Raw genomic sequence first — 20480 nt, forward strand, 5'->3', positions numbered from 1 at the left:
CAGTTGGGATCAAGGATATAAAATACCTAATTGCTTTTCAGTAGCAGGTCTGATCTCCATCAGTGAGGGTTAAGGTTTAACAAATGGTTAAACCTACCTAACTGTTAACACCCAAAGGAGCGGTCTCACTGCTGCATGTTCCCACCATTTTCCTTACACCAGGTTCTTATGTTTGATTTCTTTATGAACTAATTCATCTCACTAAGCTGGCAGAAAACCAATGCAAGAAAAGAGGAGGTACAGGGGAAGTAGTTTCAGTCAGCATGCAAGCTGCTAAATTGCCTCAGACATTCTGTGAACCTCCTCAACCAGAATTTCACTGCAGATGTCAATGAACTTTTAACTGAATGGAAGACCACCTTCTTGATATATACTTCCAGATTACAATTCAGGCTGCATGGTTACATTAAAAAACTAAAATCAATCAACTTACTGCGAGACAGATTCTCAAGGGCTTTTCCAAGTTTTTTGCTCTCTTGAAGAATATGATTTAGCTCATCAAAATCATGGTTCTCCGGTTTTGTCCTCCAATCCCATTTAGGATGCTCTATTGACCTTGGCACTAAATATACACAGATATATACATGAAGTTTAGATTTGGTAGTTCATACTCCTACAGCAGAAAAAAAAAAAAAAAAAAAAAGCTGCACAATGTGTTTACAAGCTCAAGAATCTTGAGTGGAAATTGCTTAATTATCCTATTTTAACAGCTGGAAATATTTTCTTTGGTCAATGTGAAATAAAAATGAAAACATGAACAAATGCATACTCAGGATGATTATTATGGCTGAATTAATCAGCAAACAGGAATAATTAATGCTAACAATTAAAAATAATAAAAATAATACAGTAACATAAAAATGAGATTAAAAAGTAGCATATGAAGGTGCTTCAAATACATCAAAATAAAAATGTGTCTTAGGGGTCAGTAAGGAAAAATGACAAAAATGAACAGTACTTTTGGCTTTTCTGGTCATTTTTTCAAAAAGAAAAAAACATTTTACATAAAGCTTTCTAACCAACATGAAAATAAAAAATTGAAAAAATAAATAAAATCATAAAGTGTGGCTAGCACAGTCCATAAAAACAGTGAAACAAAACATATCACTATAACTCAAGCTGTATAGCCTTTATTCTGACAGAGTAAATAAACAGAGTCTTTGGGAAGTGCAGTCCTGAGCTCAGTCTTCTACATGTTACCTATAAACCAAAACCTTTGACTCAATTTTAAAATAAGTTTCTCAACTGCTGAGCTAACCTCACCTGCAATAGCTGAGAAAAAGAGAAGAATTTCCATGAGGTGTTTCAGACTCACAGTACTTAGAGTTGCACTGACCAATGTGAACATTTTAACAATTTTTAGAAATTAAAGCAAAAGTAACTCTATGTCTGGAACTACTACCTTCTCAACCAAATGAAATAGTTGAGTTGTCTTCAAACACAGCATAACCACACTGAGAAATGCACATGCTGCCATGAAGATGACGATGTTTTGTCCACATTCCCAACAGAAAAAACGGCTGCATTTATCAGTGGTTGATCACTACTCATTTAAAAATAACTTCAAAAACAAAACCTATAAAGATATGTCCAATATATTCTGGTTAGCTTTGAAATTTTTATTTTCAATTTTGAAAGCTGTCAACTAATCTATGCTTACAAACTTAATTTTCATTAAACACTAAAAAGAAACTTGCCGACTCCTGTAAGACTGCAACAACAACAACAAGTGGAATCCTATGATCATTTGTAATTTCAAAGTACTTTTATGATGACATGGAGAAATTACTCTAAGACTTCAAGTTCTGGTAGCTATTGCAAAATATGTTAAATAAGTGCTGCTATTGAAATCTTCCTTATTCCTGACTGCCCTATCTGCAAATACCAAATCTGTTCCACTTTGGATCAACTCCAAAATGGAAAGTTGAAGTTCATTCAATAGCCAGATAAGGAAAAGGACAATATTATGTTTAAGTCCTTCTGTCACATGAATAGAATAGAATAGAATAGAATAGAATAGAATAGAATAGAATAGAATAGAATAGAATAGAATAGAATAGAATAGAATAGAATAGAATAGAAAAATGTGATTCCCTTTACTGTAGACATACACCAAATTATCAATAAACTGGACATATATACAGAGTCTGATAACCCAGGGTTTCTTCTGTAACACCGACTCAGGAACCTGAGTAAGTATTAGGAATGTGAATATATTAGACTGCAATTACAGACATTCTCAAAAACAGAAGACAAAGGAGGTTTTTAAAAGGACATACACAGTAAAGAGTAGGATGAAAGAGACACAGGAAGTCTCAGAAAGGAGAAGGGAAATTGGAGTGAAAATGTAAGCCTGGTTCTGCTTTGTCTTCAAAAAAGATGCCATTGCCTCCTTCTGAGGACTGGCAATAACAAACAATAGTGGTTTCTAGTGAACAGAAAGAGTCATTAACGTATTAGGATGGTGACTGGCCTCTACTCAGATGGACAGCTTTAGAATTTTTATTATTACTTTTGAAAGTCAATCATTTACCTTATGATTCCTCGTTTTATGAAGCACAACATTCATTAAGTTATGGAAATTTCTGTGTGACCAAAAATTCCCTCCATTCATAAGTAACTTCAACTAAACAGCACAATTTCAGTATTTTTCTTATTTTTCTTAGTTACAGAAAACAAAATGTTCCTTTTAGTATTTTTCTAAACTTTTCAGACTTCTACCAACTCTAAATACAAATATTTTGTAAACTAGCAAAGAAATTCTACATTTATTCTAGTTTTACTCACTTTAGTTTCATACTGAGATCACATGCGCTTTTATTGCCTACTTTTTCAGCAATCTCACCTTCTCCCTTCATTGTACAAACAATATATTCTATACCATCACTCACTCTAACCTACTTACTACCAGCTTGACAGAATTTTCTTTCTGTGTACAACACTTTACTGAATTCACCATAGTACAGAAACTTCACAGTACCACCAAAGTAAAAGCAGAAAATAATTTCATACAGTAAAAACAAGTACAAATATAGCCAAAGCTTAGAGCTTCCAAGCTGCAGAAAATTTCAACAAGTATCATGTCAATTTGAAAAAAGTGACATTTTTCAAAATACCAAAGGATAGATTTTTTTGAGAAACCATATATTTTCACAATAAAATTTGTCATGGGACCCATGACAGATGCTGAATGAAACAAACATCAGTTACACTCAACAGCTGTGGAGCTTCCAGGATTAGCAATTGATTGATATATGAACCAACCTGCATCAGGAACATGAGAGTTTCATTACTTTGTCCTTGGAAAGTAGGGAAACTTGCCCAAGAGATGATGGTCTGGTCCCTACTTACAGGGAAAACGTTCCACAAACACCAGAAGCTTGGATTGTCCTGCATCTCCCTGGGATGGTGGGATGGGATAGATGGTGGGAAAGCATTCAAAAGCCTAGTGGAAATTTGCTCTGTTTGTTGGTCAGTACAGTCTGTGTTTCAATGAACCATTTTGTATTTTGATGAAAATGTATCAAAACAGATATCCTGTCATGGAACACTTCTGTTTCAACACTTACTCTGTTGAGCCAAAACTGAGGGGGAAGAAATGCAGAATTAGATCTGACTGAAACTTTTATTACTTCTAGAAGACACAGTTCTTTTTACTTACCTAGTCATCCACATAATGAGTGGATACTAAATTCTGGTCATTTTAAGTAAATGGCTTTATGTGAAGCATGCAGAACTGTATAAACATTATATGACCCTTCCTTGATATCTTTTGAAATCATAGAATAATTAAGGTTGTAAAAGACCTCCAAGATCAGATGGTCCAACTGTCCCCCAACCACCAATATCACCCACTAAACCATGTCCAACCTTACCTTAAACATCCTCCCCAGGGACAGTGATGCCACCACCTCCCTGGGCAAACGTTCCAATGCCTGACTACTCTTTCTGAGAAGAAATGTCTCCTAACTTCCAACCCGAACCTCCCCTGGTGCAACTTGAGGCCATTCCCTCTCATCCTATTGCTAGTTATCTGTGAGAAGAAGCCGATCCCCATCTCCCCACAACTTCCTTTCAGGTAGCTGTAGAGAGCAATAAGGTCTCCCCTGAGCCTTCTCTTCTCCAGACTAAACAACCCCAGTTTCCTCAGCCACTCCTCATAAGACTTGTGTTCCAGGCCATTCAGAAGCTTCACAGTCATTCTCTGGACACATTCCATACACGATCTTCTTCCGTATGAAGTCCATCATACATCATTAACATCTGTATCTCTTTTCACATTTAGTAGAATCCATTCATTAAATTCGAACCTTTTTCTTCCCTTTTTTTATACTCACTCATTCCTCAAAATCATGTCAGATTTGCTATGAATTCTGTCATAAATCACCTGACTATTATTTTCCATTGGATGATAGTATAAGATCAGTATTGTTTTCATCTACATATACCTGTCTTTTCAAAACATAATTTGCAGACAGAATCAGACCAATGACTCATTAAATTCTCCAGTGGTAGGTTCATGGAAAATTCATTCCTATCATATGGCAAGAGGCCACTTACTCGTGCACATATCTGCTCATTGCAGGAGAAAAGTCCTTAGACTAGATGCTATATTTCACTAATACATAGTATGTCCACCTTACATCCCCCCCCCAAAAAAAAAAAAAATATATATATATATATAGGTGTTATTATTGATTGTAAAATTACCCAGGTATTTAAATCTTGTAAGAGCATTCAGATGAAACTGGTTTACACAGTAGCTGGATATTAAAAGGCTAAGTGAATGATGGCCTACAGTACTAGACAGACCACGGGCAATTAGAAACATACAACACTGTAAATGGGATATGGAAACCTGGAAAGAGAATGGTGAACTGAAGCAGAGTAAAAGAATGATCTGTGATCTGATTTAATATGAAAGTGGTAAAGAGATCAACCTAATTTACCTGAGTTGCTTGCTGGGAAGCAAGTCTGTTTCACAAATTACTTTAAAATTTATTATTCTTCAAATATAGAATGTCATCATACAAACATTTAATTAAACACACACACACACACACACACACACACACACACACACTGAGCTCTAGCATCAGGACTCTTCCCTTGCCATACAAGAGAAGAAGCTTAAACATGCTTTTACAAACAAGTACTCAGATCCCTAAGACACCAGGCTTTCCTGTTTGTTTCAGGTGCAACTGAGATCATAGCAGTCAGAAGGAGAAACTGGAGGAGTCTCTGCAGTAAAAAAAGTTGAATGCATAAGAGAGATCTGTGCAGGAATAACATGAACACTGCAGTCAACATCAGCTTTGCTGAAGGTAAAAATATTTACTAATTAAATAAATCAATTCTCCTGGTGTTTTCAAAGATTCCTATGAATTGACAGTTCTTAGCCCTGAATAAACTTACAAGTTCAGGATCATTTCAGCAAGACAGTCCTTAGACAAAGTTCTGCAACAGAACCTCTTACAACTAATGGAATCCATTAAATTCTTGTTTTGTTTTGGCAGCTTTGGGGAGGCATTTTAGGTTATCATGTGTGCTTGTAGGAAATGTGGGGAGAGGTTTGCGGGGTTTTTTGTTTGTTTATTTTACACAAATCAGGGAATAAATCTTTAGCTCTCAGCAGACCACAAATATTCCATGTCTTAGGTAGAGTCCTTACTACCTCTTTGAAGAGGTTTTGGGAACAACTTACATTGAGTCCCAACAATGTTTTGACGTACAAACTGAAGGCACAAAACAGATAGAATATGTTGTGCAAGTCTGGACAGAGTAATGCATTGCTGCTGAACATGATTGCTTTCCACTGATCTGAGTGGCTGAAAGGGCCACGGATTATGGTGTAAACCCAGCAAAAAAGGTCAGTATTAATTTGGTTGTTGGCAGAAAATAAGAGAAGCAAGATACGACAAAAAGGCACATTGCTGTGATCGCAATTAAAAAGATGTAGTTTATATTCACAAGAAAATTGATTATGTGCTTAATATATTTTCAAAAAGTTGAATAGAGATATTTTCAAGGGTGAACGTTTTGTGACAATAACACAAGTACACAAGGTTTACAACAGTGCTATGAATTAAAAAGGGAAAGGGTATAAACAGGAAAGCATGGAAAGGATTTCTAAAATCATAGAATATTCTAAGTTAGAAAGGACCCACAAAGATCATCGAGCCAGCTCACTCTGCACAGAACCACCCAAAAATCAGACCATGTCATTTTTATTGCCTCTTTCACTGCACACCTCTAAGAAGAATTTGGTATGTCTTCTGTATACCCTCCAATGTGACAGTTGGAGATGACAATGACCTTTCTCCTTAGCATTCATCCAAATGGACAAACCAATGTCCTTCAGCTTTTCCTTGTACTTCATGTGCTCTAGACCACTAATCATCTTGGTGCACCTCTGGGGGACTTGCATCAGTGCCTAGTGTGACATACTCCAGATGCCATCTCAAAAGCATCAAACACTGCTGGCTACACTTGATAATGCAGCCCAATATGCAGCTTACTTTTAGTGCTGCAAGAGCACACGGCAACAGATGTTTTGTATTTAAGTTCTTGTTCACCAGCACCCCAGGTCCTTTTCTGCAAAGCTATTTTTAGCCATTCAGACATCAGTTTATACTATTGCACAAGGCATTTCCATCCAAGATGCAAGATTTTGCATTTGCCTTTATTGAACAACATGATGCTCCTCTCAGCCTACTTCTCAGCCTGCTGAGGTCCCTTCTTAATAGCAGCCCTGCCACCCAGAATACCAACTGCTTCCCACGATTTGGTCTAATCTGCGCGCATTCAAGAAAACATGCTATCTCATCATCCAGGGCATTAATAAAGACTTTTAAATAGTATTGGTCTCAGTACTGGTCCCCTAAGCATGCCACTAGTGATAGGCTTCCAACTGGACTTTGAGAAATGACATGAAAGTTACTTGACTCACACCGCTGAGTCTGAAGCACAAGCACTGGGAGGGAAGAGAAGAAATAAAGTATGATCACAGGAGTAACTCACACCACTCTTGGCCATTGTTTCTGTAAATTGCTGTTACCCAGAAAACACTGCAGATTATGAGTGACCGTCCCCTTCTATGAATGTTCCTGTTTACACCTGATTTTGACCTGTTGAGCTTTTCCATTGATTCCACTGAAGCCTGGACTTCCGCAGCTGGCTTTTTATAGGAAAAACAGAAAGTTTTCTATTGCAACATACTGTTCTCACCTAGTCCACTTTATTATGCTCAAAGTTATTTAAAAGGTATGGCTATTATAAATAAGAACTTTAAAAAGCTAGAATACGAAACAATAAAATATAACTTCTAGATTTATTTTGGATAACAAATATTGTATACTTACATGTTTACAAATGTATACAATGTTTACATGTATACAAATACTGTATACATATACATGCATACATGTACTATATATATATATATATTATTTTGTGTAAAAATCCTCAAGCTTAAAAACTACATCTCTTTAATAGCCAGTATACAGAAACCACTGTATTTCATTAAGGCTTGTTGCCTCTACTTTTACTGCTTCTATTTTACAGGTAATTGACAATATTCCCTTTAGTCATTCAATTTCTCAACTACCTTTTCTTTCAGCATACATTTAGCAACTCTTAGAACAGTTATACCTGTTTCTGCTGACACTGTCCCCATATCTTGAATGGTATCTCTTTGTAATTCGTGGTTTTGCATTGCCTTACCCACAGAAAAAAGCTGTTATTAGGATCAGTATCAACAGAACATATTTTACACGTACAAAATAGCAGTGCAAACTAACACAACAGATCAAAACTGGTATCTGAACACAAACTTCTGCATGACACCCAGATATTTTTCTGTCTTCTGTATCTATCTATCTAGAGTTCTATTCTATCTATAGATGACAACATAGGGTATTATTAAAAATTCATAATGCCAATGAAATTAAAGCAAGGCTCGAACTCTTCTAATGTGTGTATCTAGTCATTTCAACAGCTCACAGTTCACTTCACATTTTAAGCCTAATTCAACTGAAAAAAGAAAAACAGACTATGGGTTTAGAAATATGCATAAATTAATAATGTAGTGAAGCTTACATGACTTGGACTCTGGTGACGGTGGAGAGATGTTGGACACGGCAAGGTCACTCTTTGACTTTTTAGGCTTCTTTGCATTTACCTGCCAGGGTTTATCATAACTTCTGAAATCTCTCCTTGTTCCTTTATTTTCTGTTAAAAGAATAATATCGGGCAATTATAATATTTTTAGGGTCATTTTTCAAATCCTTCATAAACAATCCAGAAAATTCTAGTCTTATCAATGTAAATTGAAGTCAGCTCTTTTTCCACATGATATATCTCATATATTTCTTCATTTTCCTGAACACCAAAATTGAGAAATTCATTAATGTTTTTCACTTAAAAACACATATTATTTTTTGTTAGGGAGAAGTCTTTACCTTCTGTTTGTTCTGTAACATTTGACTGCCTATGCTTAAAACTTTAAATTGTACATAAATAAAAAGTTAATTTGTCAAGCAATTGACTACAAACAACTGTTGGAGATCTATTACAGTCTGAAACAGATCATCAGTCAATTTTTAGATACAAACCCAAAATTCTAAGAAGAGCTTGTCACAGAATATCAAAGTTAGAATTTCTACTTTAGAATCATAGTGAATATTATTTCAGATTTGTTTTTAATGCCTCTGAAGATCTCCAGTCATAAATAATTCACAGTGGAGTTCACAACATAGTGATAGCATCATAAGTGCTGCAATGATAGCTTGTTCTTGAAAATGTGGGTAGTAAAGGAAAAAAAAAAAAAAAAAAAAAAAAAAGAGCAAAGCTCAATAGAAGCTAACTTTCACACCCATATTCATTATAAGTGTACTGCTGGCTACCAGCTCAGCCTATGCACATGAAATTAATTCAATATGTACTGGACAAACAGGATTTATTGTACATGTCCAAAACCACAGAGTAACACCTCCTCAGTATGAACATGTACATCCAAGAAATAATCTAGGAAAAGTGTGGGAAAACTATAGTGGAGACTATCCCCTTCCAGCATACAGAACATACCTGATGTTTCACTCTCTGCCCAAAGAGCAGCAGAGCCAGACAATGTTCTCTGAAGCTGACCGCGGTTTCCTTGTTTGGATTGAAGATGATCAATTAGAAATGGGATTGGCTGGTCAGGTGTCTCCGTTATCAGCTTTGTCATCAACTCCTTTAGAAAATTTAGACAAAAAATGAAAAATTAATGGAATATTGCACCTAAACTTATATTTACCAAGGTAGAGGACCATTAATAAAGGAAAAGCCTGTCTGCAGGTTTTAAAAAAACTGCTGGTAACATCCATCTCCTCAAACTAATGTTAGCTTTGCCCAATGAAGTGATCACATCTGAAATTATTTTAGCTTGTACATACATTTACCTGGTATAATTTATACAAAAATTTACACAAATAACTTCACCACTGCTACCTGTCAGAATTTACCCAGAACAACCTATTCATTCAACCATTCAGAACAAGAACCTTTTCAGAGCAGTGAGTAGCTCTTCCCTGACCCACATAGCCAGGTTTCTTCTGCATGGAAGCTGGAGGGTTCATCCATTTTTTAATTTCACCCAGACGTGAAATAGTGAATACACATTCATACCTTTGAACTTCAAGGTCTGATCAAACTGAGACAGCTATCTTTTAAAAGAAGTCCTCCAAAAACTTTACTGTATAGGCACAATCAAATACTTTATTACTATGGTCCACACATGGATACAAAACCAACATAGGCAGGAAACCATTGCAACCCTATGTATACTGATACTTCCTTACTGCTGATACTTCCTTACTGCTGGCCTCACAGGGTTGCAGAAAGAGAAACAGTCTCTATTTGTTGCTCAAATTCTTCCTGGCTCCCTACACATGAAACACAGATTAGGAATTTAGAAGGAAGATGCAGCTCTGTGCTCAGCACATGTTCTGAGTGGAAATCAATGACTAAAGTGGGGGGTGACCCTGAAATACACACAATTTCACAGGAGGAAAAAAAATAATAATAATAATAATAAAAAAAAAAGCGAAACGGGAAAAGGGAAGAGGGAAAAGGGAAAAGGGAAAAGCTCCACTGAAGTCAATGAATTACAGCAATGTACAACAAAATCAGGAAAAAAAAAAAAAAAACACAACAACAACAAAAAACAAACACTCAAGTTATTAAGAGCAAAACAAACAAGTTATTCAGAGCATTACCATACTGGAACAGCTTGTTTAGAGAACTTATGGAAGCCTCATCATATGAAGAGTTCAAAGTGAGGTTAGATGGGACTATGAGCAACCTGATCCAGTAAAAGATGCCCCTGCCACAGATGATCTTTGAGGGTCCCTTAAAGGGACCTTATGATTCTCTAACATATTTGCAAACATAAATCTTACCAGAACTTCCACAGACTTAAGTTTCTCTCTTCCATACACTGTCATTTAATGAACAATTTTTCAAATATTACTAATTACTTGGTATTACCATCAGTTAGTTGTGTTGGAAGAAATCCATTAACAGTGAGAATAAACAAAATGTCTGTCAGTGTTCAAGAGGTATTTGGATAATACCTCAATAATATGCTTTAACTTTTGGTTAGCCCTGAAGTGATCAGGCAAGTGGCCTTGATGATTTTTGCAGATCCCTTCCAACTGAATTATTCTATTCTATTCTAAACAAACAAACAAACAAACAAAAAACAGTAAAAGAAGAGTAACAGCATGCAGTACTGGTAAGATGCACTAAGTTACATGCCAAGACTTTCTATTCTTTTTATTCAAGTAGTAGTATAAAGAATTAGGTATAGGTGAAAAATGAAACAGAAGTAAGCTTTCCATTTCAAACAGAGAAATCAGATTTCAAAAAACAAAAAGTAGAAAATATCTCAACTTTAAAACATTAAATGAGGATCATCTGTGATTTGATTTTTGACAACTATCTACAGTGAACCTAAAAAGGTGTAACTAAATCTAGACTATCTCACACCAAGGTGACATATATCATACAAGAAAAATCCAGAAGTTGGAGTAATTCATCTTTTGGTTGCTTAGCAACACTCTAACAGCAAACCTTTTTTTTCTCTGCCAAAATGCAAAATTAGCAAGAAGTGGAAAGATGTAATCTTGTGCTTGTAATGGGCCACCATAGCAGCAGGAATTCCACTGCAGAGGATTCTATTACAAAAGGAAAAGTGTAATTCTGTAAAAGCTGACTTGTAATTTAAATAATTTCTTTGAATCATGGTCTGAAAATATAATTTTTCTGTCTTAGATTAATAAAAACAAGATGATAAGAACTGAGAGACATGCATTGATACTATTAATTTTTTAAGAGATGCATGGGTGGCAATGTTAATAATACACTACAAAATTAATGTAGCTCTAGAACAGACAATATGGAGATGCCTACATGTCAATATACAACCAATATTACTCGATTGTTATTATTATTGACTTACTCGTCATAGTAAGAAATGGTCTCACTATGGAGATGGAGAAAAAAAAATTATGTTCCTTCTTTATAAAGAATCTTCATAAAATGAAAATAGTAGACAGATTAAAAAACAAAAACAAAAACAAAAACAAAAACAAAAACAAAACATTTATGTGGCATCAAAGGACCTAGCTCCATTCACTCAGGCCTCAACCTATGCTCTCCAAGCTTGTGACAAGTGGAAGGATAATACTCTTGCCATCCCTAGCAAGCAGGCAATTACAAGGAAATATGTTATTTGCCTGTGTTTGGCTAGGACACGGCAGGGAGGAAAAATTTCACACAGGCAATAACTGTACTTAGCACTCAGCTCACATTTTACGTAAAAGCCTCATTTCACCTTCAATGAAGTGTATAGTACAGTTAAGGAATGCCTACATTAGGGGAATTCTCATTTTACCACCATTCCCTATTAAAAGAGAAACTGTCTTAAACTTCCATTCAAATTATCTGAAGTTCATTTGATGCTCTCATCTGTTGCTTAGATGACATCTTAATAGACAGCAAGATAAATCTATGCCATGGTATTCTAAATATACTCTCACAATTTTAAAAAAGTTCAAAAACGATGACAAAACTGAAGTTATTAAATAGAAAAACTAAAGTGTACAACAAGTTACAAAAATAAAAATTCCTTTCTGGTTAGCAGCAGTCTGATATGACTCACAATGTGCTAAGTTCTCAAACACACACAAAAAAAGAAAATAGACCAACATTCTCAATGAAGCCGCCTCTGCATTAACAGCAGAATAAAAATGGCACAAGATAATTAAAGCTGGGATCCATTTCTTATGAAAAATTCAACAGATAAGTTTCAACCATGCATAAAAAAAGCAACACAAGATGTTTTTACATGTCTAAAAATATTAACTACACTTTTTGCGTTTCTCACCCAAATTCCTACATTTTTTACTTTTTCCCAATTTCACTTAATAAAAAAAAAAAAAAAAAAAAAACAAAAAACAAAAAAACAAAAAACTGTTGTCTACCTTTACAACATGTTTTTCTATATATAGTATATCTTATGACAATGAATACAAAGTAATGGCAGATTGGGTCTCCCTGATGCCATCACCCTGATCACAACTGTCCATCACACATGATCTCTTTCCTCCTATCTTCTTTCCACTGCTACATCTTCATTTCAATCTATGTCTTTTTCTCTTCTCTATCAGTGGGACTCTCCTCAGCATCTATCTCCCTTCCAGCTGTGTAACGGGTGAAGAAGACTGTTCAAAGGTATAGTCAACCCCTGTGTACTCATGAGATGGTGCAGCAAAAAAAAAAAAAAAAAAAAAGAGGTGAAAGGGAACTGCAAGATTGCAAGATTGCTACAGACTACAGCACTAGGGTGAAGACATTAATTTCTGCTGCTTCCCCATTGTACTGCCCCAAATCAGGTTCTGCCCTGACCAGAGTGAGAACAATGGGCAGAAAGGTGATACAAGCTCCAGAAACACTTGCAGTCAATTTTTCCAAGGATGTTAACTTGTAATGCACTAATCAATAATAAAATGAGTTATGTATACTTTCTTCTGTAATTTTACATTTATATACTTCTGCATTCTCTAATTTTACTAAACTATATATGTTAGACTGTTTCAAAAAGTTATGGACATTTCCAAGACAGATATTCATACACATATTAAAGAAGGCTGCAAAAGATCTTGGGGTGCAGGGGAAGGGTCCAAAGTGACAATATATTTAATATATTAATTCTTTAGAAAGGGAATAATTGTTCACTAGTGTGCTGTCCTGATGTCCTCTATTAGTTATTCACTGCAGGCTCAAATTTTAATTTCCCTGTGACTGTCCATGCATTTAATACAAACGAAACAGTCTTCACAGTCTATTAATCATAGGCCCAATTACAAGAAGGTTCTAATTAGCTATGTCTAAATGTACCTACCAGGTTATTAAGTTAATTAAGAGACATTCTATCTTACACTGTAATTGATAACAGTAACTACACAACAATCACAGGTTTTGCTTTTAACTATATAGACATCTACAGCCTACAGTACAGCACGCACAGATTTTGTCTGTACTGCGTTCTTACTTCATGGTTTAAATAAGATGTTTAAAGTAGTCAGAGTGAATTGCCCTTGAAAGACGTCTGTCTCTCTCCTGATCAAATAAAGAGACTAGGTGGCTTAGCTTGATCTTCAAGGTTTGGGTGAGATTCAGTTCAAAATTAAAACAATTAAATACAATAGCCTTCACACAGATGTTAGTCAATGAAGTCAAGGGAACCTAGAAAGCTGCTCAGTTGACTAGCCAGTGTATGTCTGATTAGGATAAGAAGAATTGCTCTCCAGGCTCTACTTGATTATTTATCCATTGACCACAATGGAGTTTAGACGCTTAGAAGATATGCAGACATATAAACTTAGCCTTGATAATCATTTCATGGCAGGCTGTAAGTGAACAAATAAGATAATAAAACTAAGTGAAAATCTGTGTAAGGTAGGTAATTTTAATAGATAGTTCTAGTGATTGAAATGTGTTCTCTAGAACCCCTTTCCGATTTGTACAGTAATAACCCAATAAATTTTTAAAAAGCAACCAAGGGGTAAAATTAAATTTTGCAGTTCTTAAATGAGAATGGAAAGGTAATCATCACTGCTTCTACCAGAAAAGGTTATGTTGTACAGAAATAAAGGAAAAATACCAGCTTCCTTCTTTCAGAAAATAGCCAGACCTTAAACCTTCTTGAGCAATTCAGAATAAAAAACAAAACCAACCAACCAAACAAACAAAAACTTATGGAATATATTCAAAACAGACTTCAACATATTTTAAGCACTCATTAAATTATCACCTCTCTATGAAATAAATTATTCAACACAAAGCAAATCCCTGCATAAATATGGTTCATGTCCCTGCACCATACTTGTTTCAAACTAATAGAGTCAGAAGAACAGTTGAGAGGAAAGCCCTCCAGGATTAGTAGTACTATTTATTCAGCCTGTTTGCAAAAAATATTCAGACATTTACCAACCAACAAAAACACCTCTTTCTTTACTCAAAGCCTCAACACCACCCATTTCAGCCCTACCTGTGCAGATGAATTCAGAATTGGCCCTACGTATCATGGCACACACTCCACACAGAAATTAGCTTGGAAATACAACTAAAGAGAAAGTGCAAAGATGATATCACAGTCCTCAAAGTACTGATGCAAATAAAATTCCCCCAAAGGTGGTACTGTTAAGGAAACCCACAGCATGGTAACATTTTCAGACTTAGAATAATATTATTCTAAGTCTCAAGCTGATTTTTTCATATCTCAAAACAGGTCCCAATATACAAAACAAACTTTTGGTTTGTGCAATGACAGATTCTGAAAAAAAAATAAAAATAAATCACTGAATAAGTAGAAGTCCTCCTTAAATGTTCATCTATTAATTATCTTTACCAGTTCCATAACAAAAGATCAATTCCTGGTGCTATGTTACTAACCATACATTTAGGGAGCCTCATAGACACAACATATTCCATACACTACAAATTCTGCAAACCACATCATCAGTTCCCTCGGTTGGATGAACTAGCCCTGTCTAACATAAATCCAACTCATGCACATAGCATTTGATAAAATATGCATCACTGATCTTACTTAATCATCCAGAAACAAAAACCTTTTGCATGTATGAGGTCTGGTGGACAATTTCAAAGTTCCACTGAGTAATCTCATGATAATTTATCAAACTTCACCATGCAGGTTATAGCATGTGCAGTAACAGCAATAGCGGTCGACAAGTGCTGAGAAGAGAGGAGCTCCGCAGAGGACCTAGGGGTCCTGGTGGACAACAGGTTGGCCACGAGCCAGCAGTGTGCCCTTGTGGCCAAGAAGGCCAATGGCATCCTGGGGTGCATTCCTGTTCCACTCTGCCATGGTGAGGCTACATCTGGAGTACTACGTCCAGTTCAGAGCTCCCAGTTCAAAAAGGTAGGGATCTTCTAGAGAGAATCCAAGGAGGGCCACAAAGATGATTAAGGGCCTAGAGCACCTCTGATATGAGGAAAGGCTGAGAGACCCAGGTCTGTTCAGCCTAGAGAAGCCTGAGAGGTGATCCGATCAATGTTTATAAATATTTAAAGTGCTGGAGAATGGACCGGTTCAGCCTCTTTTCAGTGGTGTGCAGCAAACAGACAATGGGCAATGACCAAAAACTGGAACACCAGAAGGTCCACACAAACATGCATAAGAACTTCCAGTCACCCCAGTGGTGGTGACAGAGCACTGGAACAGGCTGTCCAGAGAGTTGTGTAGTCTCCTCTGACCCACCTGGACACTTTCCTGCTCAACCAACTAGAGAGAATCTGCTTTTAGCAGGGGTATTGGACTCAATGATGCCCAGAGGTCCCTTCTAACCCCTACGATTCTGCCAGTTCCCAGGGGGAGGCTGATGGTGTTTCTGAGCCCCGGCACTGTGGGTGCTGTAGGTGTGGAGGTGCTGGCCAGCAGGTGACTGGTGTTGTGAGAGGTCCAGGCAAGAGTTCAGCACAGCCGTCAAAACACACAGCCAGTTCAAAGGGCAGAAGGTCGCATGACACCTGCCCCAGGGAGCACCAGCACCCAGAGAGGGGGGTTGGTGCAGTTCTCATGGAAGGGTGCTCAGCTCTCCAGCAGGCATAGGCTGCAGCCCTGATGGAGATGCAGACATGGAAGGCATGGCTTTCTGTCTAGCGCTCGCCACTTCTGTTGCTCTGGCACCCAATAGGACCAGTCCAGCAATGCAGACAGAGCTGCAGGCAGTCCACACGACCACCCAGCTCTCAGGCTGTGGGTTGTGCCTGGTGCTGCTCCCTGGGATGGAGGGCAAAGCACGTGTGTGAGGTTTGCCCAGATAGATGAACTGCTCTGCCTGGTGGCCACACATCAGGAAGAGTCGGGGAGACTGAAGAGTATCTCGGAGTCTGAAAAGGTCAATGCAGCCTTCTCAGGTAAGCACATGCCAACCTGGCACAGCCACCACTGAAACAGGCTTGGCATCTGAAGATCATCAGGATGAAGGCAGCAACTTGAGGGACACTGAGGAGTGGAAGCAAGCTACTGCATGGAGCTGGAGGAAGAGCCCCATCTGCCTGCTCAGCTTCCACTACCAAGGAGGCATGAGGCTCAGGGTGGGGCAGGTGAGGGATGCAAAAAGAGGGAAGAAGAAGTATCTGTGCAAGTTCACCCTCCAAGGTCAGATCAACAGAGGCCTCATAGCAAGTGTAGCATCAAGACCAGTGCCATGTAAAAACAGCAGTGGGTTGTAGTCAGAGGTGGTAACTCCTTCCTCAAGGGAACAGAGGCTCCCATGTGCAGGCCAGATCCTCTTCACAGAAAAGTTTGCTGTCTCCCTGGGGCTCAGACCAGGAAGCTTCTGAGCGTAATACAGCCTTCAGAATATAATCCACTCCTCTTTCAAATGAGTGCCGATGACAGAGCTACAGGAAGCCTGAGACCTATCAAAAGAGATTTTAGGGCCCTGGGGAGACAACTAAAGGACTCAGGAGCACAAGTAGTGTTTTCCTCAATACCCCCAGTAATGTGGAGAGGCTAGGAAAGAAACAGGTGAGTCCAAGTCATCAATGCCTGGCTTCAAGACAGGTGCCTCCACCAGAACTTTGGGTTTTATCATCATAGAAAAATCTTTGAGACAAAAGATTTGCTGGGGCCTGACAGGACCCACCTGTATCCATGGGGGGAATATTTCTTGGTCTGTAGCCTGGTGAGACTGATTGAGATGGCTTTAAACTAAGAGTAAATTTGGAAGGGAACATTAGGAACACTGAGGATATGCCAAGTGATGATGCAGCATTGCCTGAGGGTGGAAAGGATAAGGGCAACTATGCCACTCCAGGGAGCGCTGTGGGTTCAGGAGAGCATCAGAAATGCTTGCATACCAATGCACACAGTATGAGGAATAAATGGGATGAACTGGAAGCTTTGATCCTTTCCCAGAGCTATGACATCATTCGTATTAGCAAGACTTGGTGAGACAAGACCCACAAGTGGAGTGGAGGGCAGGTGAGGTGGAGCTGTTGTGTGCTACATAAGGGAGCAATTAGACTGTACAGCCACTGCAATTAGGGTGATGCAGTAAAGAGCCTCTGGGTGAGGATTAAGGGGATGGATTGCAAAGCAGACATTATATTGAGTGTTTACTATCAACCACCTAACCAGGGCAATGGCACAGACGAGCTATTCCATAAGCAAATAAGGGAAATATAAGGATTAGTTGCCTTCATTCTTATGGAGGGCTTCAACTTCCCAGACATAAACTAGGAATACCATGCTGCCACAGCAAGTAAGGCCAGAAAATTCTTAAGGCAACTTCCCATTACAGGCACTGAATGAGGCATCTAGGAATGAGCCCTCCTGGATCTGTTGTTTGAGAACAGGGAATGGCTTGTGGCAAAGGTAGCAGTAGATGGCTGCCTTGGCCACAGTGATCATGAATTAGCTGAGTTCAAAATTTTTGGTGTAAGGAAACAAAAGGTCAGCAGGGTTGCCACCCCAGACTTTAGGTGAGCAAACTTTAAGCTTCTCAGGGAGCTAGTGAGCAGTGTCCTCCGGGGATCAGCTCTAAAGGATTTATAGATCCATGAGCGATAGCCACTTTTCAAAATCCACCTTTTAAAAGCTCAGGAGCAGGAAATCCCCTGTGCTGCATGTCAAGAAAACAAGGTAAAAGACTGGCCATGCTGAACAGGGAACTCTGCTTATAAATAGGGCAGAACAAAATATATGAGCTCTGGAAGCAAGGTCTCACTTGACAGGGAGAGTACAGAGCTGCAGTTTGCATATGCAGGGAGAAAACAAGAAAAATTCAAAGCCCAATTTGAGTTGATACTGGCCACTGTGGTGCTGGACAACAACAACAACAACAAAAAAACTTCTTCAAGTAGGTCAACAGCAACAGCAGGTGAACAAGAAAACCTGGGCTAATACTTGGAGCAGATGGTCACCTAACAAGTAAGGAGGAAGTAAGGCATAGGCACTTAATGACATTTTTTTTGTCTCAGTATTTACTAGTAATGACAGTTTTGGGGCTTCCTGGACCTCAGAGTTGGAGGATCATAACTGTGGGAACTGTGACTTTCCACGTGTGGTCACTGGAATTGTGAGGGAACAACATTCAACAGGTCCATGGGGTCAGAGGCTATTCACTCCAGAGTGCTGAAGGAATTAGTGGATGTCATACATAGACCCCTCTCAACAGTTTACCAGAAGTCATTGGAGTCTGGGAAGGTCCCTGCTGACTGGAAGCTAGACAACATTACACCCACCTACAAGAAGGGCATAAGAGAAGACCCAGGAAATTACAGACTTAGTAGTCTAACCTCAGTCCCTGGAAAAGTTATGAAGATTGTCCTGGGTGCTATAGGCACTTAAAGAACAAAGCTATTAGCAGACATAGTCAAAGAGGGCTCATCCTGCCTTCATAATTTGATCTCCTTCTGTCATAAGGTCACCCACTTGGTGGATGAAAGGAACACAGCAGACATAATCCTTGTGGATTTCAATAAGGCCTTTGATACTGTCCTTCATGGCATCTTGCTGGACAAATCGTCCAACTGTGAGATACAGGTTCACACTGTACTGGGTGATGAACTGACTCAATGTTAGAACTCAAAGTGTTGTAGTAAATGGAGACACATCTGGCTGGCGGACAGTCACCAATGGTGTTCCCCAGGGCTCAGTTCTCGGGTCAGTCCCCTTCAGTATTTTTATCAGTGATCTGGTTGCAGGACTGGAGTGCATCCTTGGCAAGTTTGCTGATGATACTAAACTGGCAGGTACTGTTGACTCAGTAGTGGGATGAGAGGCCTTGTAAAGGGATGTAAATATATTGGAGCACTGGGCAATCAGCAATGGCATGAAGTTCAGCAAGGAAAATGCCAGGGTCTTCACCTGTGGTGGAGCAATGCCAGACACATGTAAAGACTTGGAGATGAGTAGCTGGAGAGCAGCTCAGCAGAAAGGGACCTGGGGGTGCGGGTCCACAGCAGGGTCAACATGAGCCAGCTGCGTGCCCTGGAAGCCAGGAGGGCAAACTCCATTTTGGGGTGTATTTAACACAGCACAGCCAGATGGTCAAGAGCAGTGATTCTCCTGCTATATTTAGCGTTGCTGCAGTCTCACCTTGAATAATTCATGCAGGTACTTCAAAGCATCCAGAGCAGAGAAACAAAGCTTGTAAAAGGACTGGAACATGTCTTGTGAGGAGAGGCTGAGGACAATTGTGTTGTCTGATCTAGAGAAAAGGAGGCTGAGAGGCAACCTCACTGCTCTCTGCACATTCCTGAGAGGAAATGGACAGGGAAGTGTCTGTCTATTCTCCTTAGTAACTGATGGCAGAACATGCAGAAACAGCACAAAGCTGTATCAGAAGAGGTTCAGACTGGACTTTATGAAAAATTTCTTTACCACAAGGATGGTTAGACACTGAAATAGGCTTCCTAGAGAGGTGGTTGATGCCTCATGCCTGTCAGTGTTCAAGAGACATTTGGAAAATGCCCTCAATAATATGATTTAACTTTTGCTTAACCCTGAAGAGGTCAGGCAGTTGGACTATATTAGCTTTAAAGGTCCCTTCCAATTCAATTATTCTTTTCTAATATCTACCTGAATCTCTTGCTGTATTTTTCCCTTTGAGGGTTTCTTCCTCACATCTTATCCTCTATATTTCAAATATCTTTGTCCCTAATTCATTATAACACTTTGAATTCACAACATAACTTCAAACACCTTTACTCTTTGGTTTTATTGATGAAAGTTTTTCTTTCTTCCTTTCAATCGTTTCAGACAAGAATGCTGTCAAAAGGGAGGTACTAAGTTACTCTAAAACATTAACTACTTCATGGTAGTAGAACAAAAGGTAAAGACATGCTATCTCTCACATATGTCAAGCAGGTCAGCAGTATCTCTTTTCCTCCCTTGCTTTTCA

At 38.4% G+C, this 20480-nt stretch overlaps 1 protein-coding gene across 7 annotated transcripts in view; it reads right to left on the bottom strand.

The window, feature by feature from the left end:
• Positions 1 to 20480, bottom strand: part of C2H8orf34 (chromosome 2 C8orf34 homolog) — a 186855-nt gene that overhangs the window by 140517 nt on the left and 25858 nt on the right. For 6 of the 7 annotated variants that reach the window (XM_072034536.1, XM_027452324.3, XM_072034538.1 and 3 more), the window contains exons 2-4: positions 9085 to 9232; positions 8098 to 8229; positions 434 to 562 (exon numbers count right to left, since the gene is read on the bottom strand). In XM_072034536.1, coding sequence (XP_071890637.1) covers positions 434 to 562; positions 8098 to 8229; positions 9085 to 9232 — 409 coding nt within the window. The remainder of the gene's footprint in view (positions 1 to 433; positions 563 to 8097; positions 8230 to 9084; positions 9233 to 20480) is intronic. The other variant, XM_027452327.3, reaches the window with a different exon arrangement.

Source organism: Anas platyrhynchos, chromosome 2 (genome assembly GCF_047663525.1).
Source record: "Anas platyrhynchos isolate ZD024472 breed Pekin duck chromosome 2, IASCAAS_PekinDuck_T2T, whole genome shotgun sequence".
In the NCBI taxonomy this organism is placed as follows: Eukaryota; Metazoa; Chordata; class Aves; order Anseriformes; family Anatidae; genus Anas; species Anas platyrhynchos.